This window comes from Cibotium barometz, chromosome 14, assembly GCF_041138505.1.
Source record: "Cibotium barometz isolate CiBa-2024 chromosome 14, ASM4113850v1, whole genome shotgun sequence".
Classification (NCBI taxonomy): Eukaryota; Viridiplantae; Streptophyta; class Polypodiopsida; order Cyatheales; family Cibotiaceae; genus Cibotium; species Cibotium barometz.
In genome coordinates this window covers 40439329-40445123 of record NC_141059.1, presented here as the reverse complement: position 1 = coordinate 40445123, position 5795 = coordinate 40439329, and the positions used below count along the sequence as shown (strand labels likewise).

At 41.9% G+C, this 5795-nt stretch overlaps 1 protein-coding gene across 3 annotated transcripts; it reads left to right on the top strand.

The window, feature by feature from the left end:
• The first annotated feature begins 1200 nt into the window (after window positions 1-1200).
• LOC147632021 (beta-carotene hydroxylase 2, chloroplastic-like) lies at window positions 1201-4125 on the top strand. Of its 3 annotated transcripts, XM_086808600.1 has the most exons (7): window positions 1201-2212; window positions 2328-2387; window positions 2708-2779; window positions 3036-3170; window positions 3332-3457; window positions 3532-3588; window positions 3901-4125. In XM_086808600.1, exons 1-7 carry the CDS (start codon window positions 1670-1672, stop codon window positions 3985-3987), a joined length of 1080 nt encoding a protein of 359 aa, XP_086664726.1. In that variant the 5' UTR covers window positions 1201-1669; the 3' UTR covers window positions 3988-4125. The 3 variants fall into 3 exon arrangements, with proteins under 3 accessions (XP_086664726.1, XP_086664727.1, XP_086664725.1); XM_086808601.1 differs by lacking the exon at window positions 3036-3170 and having other exon boundaries at window positions 1203-2212; XM_086808599.1 differs by lacking the exon at window positions 3532-3588 and having other exon boundaries at window positions 1203-2212.
• The last annotated feature ends 1670 nt before the right edge of the window (window positions 4126-5795 follow it).

Genomic DNA, 5795 nt, shown 5'->3' with positions numbered 1-5795 from the left:
TTTAGAAGACTCTCCTTGTTGACATGGGCACCTGTACGAATATTCCATATGACAAGAAACCTCAAAAGCCCCCAATGTGGGATTTGATTATTGGAGAGTAAAAGAAGCTTTATTGAAGGCCAATCTAGGGTGATTTCTAAAGTTTCAATACATGAATCCTCACGCCCCATCATCTCATGTTCATGTGCCGAGTGCACTCAAAGGAAGACTCTAAGTTAGAGGTTGTGAACCTAGAGTAAATTACATTACAATACCATTTAAACATAACTTCACCCCCAAACACCATGTGCTCGTTTCTTTACACATGACTCATGAGGCAACGCACCCCATTGCCCCAACACATAAATCCAATACCAATAAAATTTGAGGGCTTTGTCATAGATTACAATGAAACTTGATAAAAAACAATTGCAAAAAATGTGCATTCTTGTCAAAATTAAGGGTGAGGACACCAGTTAAAAAGCAACATTGACAGCAAAGGATCCACCTCAGGTGGCATCGTAAACTCACAACTTGCCCAACCAACATCATCATACATGCCCTTTTTATGTACCACTATTGTAAAAGCATTAAAATATATAACATTTTACTCATCCCTATTTAGACTCAACACAATTTATCATGCATTATTCTTATCGATCAACTAACCACCATTGATTGTACCAAGCAATTTGTATATATATATATATATAAGATACAAGACTAGAACTACATGATTCCTTCATTAGAAGGCATGTAAGGAAGGTCCTTTATGTTGGGGGTGTGTATTGTGATGGCATGGGTGATGGCATCAAGCAATGCCACCATATGGAAAACAAAGGTGATGGGAGCATGGTGCTAGTCCTTCACACGAAACAATCACACACCTTTTTGAGCATTTAGTCAAAACCAACCCTCCTCCCTTTTGACTCTTTAAGTTTATCTCGTTTGTCACATCTTTCTTCTATAAGGCCACCCATACGTCTCCATCTTTTGCCGTCCACCATACCCTAGGGACACACAAGAGCCACTTAGGCTTCTAAAACAAACAAGGGATTCTCTCAACATTGAACTTTCGCTTGGAATTATGTTGTTTTCATACGCACTATGGGGCACTTTGAGTTGTTGGCTCTTTTGACTCCCCTATAATTAAGACGCGTGGCAAGGGGGTCCACATTAATCCTCTTTATATGGTGCTGTGGTTCTTATCATTTCCCAAATTTGTGTTCTCGTATTCCTTAAGGTAGCACGTTGTGCCAACCTGCCGTCTCCATCTCTTCCTCTCTCTCTCTCTCTCACACACACACACAATCTCAATCTCTCTCTCTCTCTCTCTCTCTCTCTCTCTCTCTCACACACACACACACACAGACACACACAAAATCTCAATCTCTCTCTCACTCACTTTCTTTTATTTGATTACCATAGTGCCAAACTCTCTCACGCACTCTCTCTCTCACACACACAGGCAAACTCTCTCACGCAGACACACAGACAAACTCTCTCACACACAAACACAAACTCTGTCACGCAGACAGGTTTCTTGCATTTGCGTTCTCTCTCTCACACACACATATACACTCACACTCTTTCTTTTGGTTTCTTGCATTTGATTCCCTCTCTCTCTCTCTCGCTCTACACACACACACGCAGAGACGATTTCTCCTGGTTTCTTGTATTTGATTACCCTATGCAGCTGCCAAAATTACATCTTCAGCCGATATACTCCGAGAAAAACACAATGGCAGATCTCACCACTAATTGCAGCCGCACTTTCCTTATCATTAAGTGTAATCCCCAAGCGCACCTTGGTACAAAAAGACACTCACGTCTTCTTCCTCCATCAAAGAGCTACAATGGCTGGCCCCTCCTCTCAATGAAAGGCCCCAATTACAAGCGTGTAATGGGAGGTGGGCACTCGAGAATATTTATGGTGATGGACCCAATTAGCTACAAGACACAAGAAGGCAGCGGGGAGGAGGTGCAGAACAATGAGACAGTAAAAGAAGAGATTTTTGTGTGTGCAATTGATGATTCCTCTTCAGTTTGTGCAATTGATGATTCCTCTTCGGTTTGTGCCGCAACACAAGAGCAGGAGCAGGAAACCATTGAAAGGGTGATGAGAAAAAAGGCCCAACGACACGCTTACCTCTTTGCTGCCCTCGCATCGAGTGTAGGCATCACCTCCTTGGCCGCTGCGACTGTGTATTATCGATTCGCTTGGCAAATGGAGGTGAGTAAAAATCATCACCATTTAAATCTCATTAAGCATAAAAATCTTCTCCTCAAACAAATATTTACAATGGAATAATCTCATAAAGTTCTTTTTTTCTTGCAATTGTTGCCAGGGAGGAGAAGTGCCTTGGACTGAGATGTTTGGGACCTTCTCCTTGGCACTCGGAGCTGCAGTAAGTGAACCCTTTGGAATTGCTTAATTAAGGTTCAATTACTTCAAATGCGAAATTTTCACTGATAAATGAATAAGCCATGCGCGCCCATTAACGCTGAGAGTGCGTACGTTTGAATGCATACATTCTAAATAACTCAACCCAGCGCAGATCATTTACCTCTAGCTAAAGCTGGAAAAAGAACTGCTAATTGCCAGCACTAATCATGTACACAATAATCAACTTACCGGTTGTAATTGTTAAGGACTGCCCTTGTCTGATTATAAAAATAAAAATTATAATAAAACTCAATTCACAAAAGGGTGTTTGATGTCTTTCAGGTTGGCATGGAGTTTTGGGCCCGTTGGGCACATCGAGCGTTGTGGCATGCATCTCTCTGGAACATGCATGAGGTAGATTCTGAAAGTTTATAAAATTAAATTCTACATGCTAATCAATATTAAACAATTACAATTTGGACTTGATTCCAAGGCTTTGTCAAAAGTTTTCATCAGAGTTGAGATACCTAGAAGTCTGCTGCATGTATAACATCCATAGTAAGGGTTAAATTCCTCGAGTAAAAATAGCCCAAAAACCCCACACATACACAGACACAACAAAAAAGAGAGAAAATACTATATCATCTGACCCTCTGGTTATAATTTTCAGTCCCATCACAGACCGAGAGATGGCCCCTTTGAGCTCAATGATGTGTTCGCAATCATCAATGCAGTCCCCGCAATCACCTTGATGGCTTTTGGACTCCTGCACAAAGGCTTGATACCTGGTCTTTGTTTTGGAGCTGTAAGGCCATGCAACTGAGATTCAAATTTTCTGCCATTAAATGTATAACATAGTAGGAAAATTAATTTGTTCTTCTTCCATTCAACTTTTTAAACAATGGCATTTTCCAATGATGTTTTGACATCTGTTAGACTCAGTAGCTCTATTCTCCTTTTACGCAGGGTCTCGGCATTACCATCTTTGGCATGGCATACATGTTTGTGCATGATGGCTTGGTGCACCGCCGTTTCCCTGTTGGGCCCATTGCCGATGTTCCTTACTTCCAGAGGGTGGCTGCAGCACATCAAGTAAGTGTGCGCAAGAGCTAAGAACTTATGAAGCTCTTTGAGTGAGTTATTGAGTTTTATTGTGCTTGTCACAGTTACACCATGCTGATAAATTCAATGGAGTTCCATATGGGCTCTTCCTAGGACCCATGGTAAGGCCTACAACGCGTGTTCAAAAATTCACAGAAATAAATTTACATGAGGGGTATATTGATGTGTGAATGAAAAGAACCCAGAAGTTACTATTGAGATGGTCATTTTAAGGAGTCAAGATTCACAGATAAAAGGTTTTATAAAAACTGTTGGAATGCAAGTGCTATGTAGGGTTTGCAAATAGTGACCCCAATTGCCTCACAGGCACGTTAGTGCCTTCACACTGAGCACATGTCTTCATAGCTGCACTTTTCATACTCTTATCAGATTATCCGCTCCTTGCTCATTTTTGGCCACGCAAATATGTGCAGGAGGTGGAGGAGGTTGGAGGACGAACTGAACTGGAAAAAATGTTTCAAAAAAGGACGAGAGAGAAAAACAATCCTATCAATGGTTGACTGTTTATGAACTCAAAATTTACCTTACACACGTCAATCTTGTATTATATACGTGGCCAGTAGTTTCTGTATACATACATTCCCCTCAAGCAGTTCATGTATCTCCCCATTTTTCAATCAAAGTGCATCTTGAAGGGTGTGAACACCCGCACTACCTGGAAAAGCCTGCAAGACAACCCATGGTCATCACGAAACTCGTTTCGGTGGCTTTGAAACTCGTTTCACGTTTCAGTGTTGAAACATTTCATGTGCATATTGAAACCATATCGTTTCATGTGGGGAAAAAGGTTGTGCTTTTTAACTTTTATAATTCTCTCTCTTTCCTTCTTTCATACTATTTGTTGTTTTCTCTTCTCTTTTGTATGTCTTCTTTGTTTGCTGATGAATAATATGCTAATATCATCTTATAACTATTCGCCAGTACCTTCACATTTTATGTATATGATCATTTATGTCCAACGTTTCACTGTCCACCTACATGGTGTTGAAACGTTTTGTTCCAAAATAAATCATTTCAACATCATTTCGTTTTCAATACTGAAACGTTTCGAGGTGACCTTGAGCCAGCCAGGCGGCAGCGCCGATGAGCCCCCGGAATTGGCCGCAGCCAGCTTTGGGGTGGCGGCAGAAGGCTTTGGGCAGCGGCACTCCACACAGTGAGCGCAGGAAGACCACCTTGCTCCGATACCATTTGAGGGGCTTTAGGGTTAACAGTCCAGCACTATGGAGGATGATGGACCTCCATGGTGTATGTGCAAAAAAGAGAGGGAGTGTGTGATGTAACAAACTGAAATCTGATGATTGCCCAGCACTATGTGATGCTTGTATCAATTGATATGAAGTTCACAAGGTACAATGCTTTTATAGGCAAAATGTCTTCTCCTTCTCAACACTCTACTCCCTAGGGTAGTGACACTTGGCTATACCAGTGACATCATTGCTTACACACAAACACTTAAGTGGCTTTAAGCCCTTGTTCACACGCTTGCACACATTCACCTTTAAGAGGTGTTCACACACATACACTCATAGGGAGTGTTAACACACTGAAGCTCCGAATATCCAACAGTTATAGGCAACGGAGACTAGGAGGATTGAAAGCCAAGTTCCCACCCTGGAAGCTGAAACCCCTCACCACCAGGATCTGTTCAAAATAGCGTGAGTCTTTCGAGCCCGCCTCTGTCCTTTACATCCCTATCCACGACAATTTGCTTTGGCATTCATCTCTCTAACAGCATCAAGACTTCTCAGCCTTTTCGCAGTGCTAACAAAGAGTGTTTGCAACCTCTTTCTGAAGTCTGTCTTCGTGGTGTCACTCATGCCGCATCCATCTCTTGAATGCTGCAAGTCTGTCAACTCCTGTTTGTTTTATTTGTGCCTTCTTGCTCTGCCCACTACTTCCTTGGTCTTCTTCATTGAATGTAGCCTATCTGAGCCTGCATCTCCTGTTCATGCTGCTGTTGCATATTCTACATGATCCATATCATTATCGAAAATTGCAACGAGACTGTAGGCATCTGAGTGCTAAGGGGGGTTTGTCGGATCCAATGGTCTGAGCCTGGTCCTCCACAGGATGAGCGTCTTGGTCATTCTATGTCTGAACAACAAACAGAACGCAACACAACCATACATAGTCTGTAACCTGAAAGCTTAACACCAAAAAGTTATTCTTTCTCATCCCAATGTCAGAACTCTTTCAAACACGTTTTTAGAAAAACAGAGAATATGCATGGAATCATTGTAGACAGCAAAAGAGAGAGAGAGAGAGAGAGAGAGAGAGAGAGAGAGAGACCTAATGGCTGAAGCTG

Coding starts and splice junctions, on each gene's coding strand:
- LOC147632021 (XM_086808600.1), top strand. CDS start 1,670: ATGCAGCTGCCAAAATTACATCTTCAGCCGATATACTCCGAGAAAAAC. Junction 3,171..3,331: donor CTGGTCTTTGTTTTGGAGCT/GTAAGGCCATGC, acceptor CCTTTTACGCAG/GGTCTCGGCATTACCATCTT. Junction 3,458..3,531: donor GGGTGGCTGCAGCACATCAA/GTAAGTGTGCGC, acceptor TGCTTGTCACAG/TTACACCATGCTGATAAATT.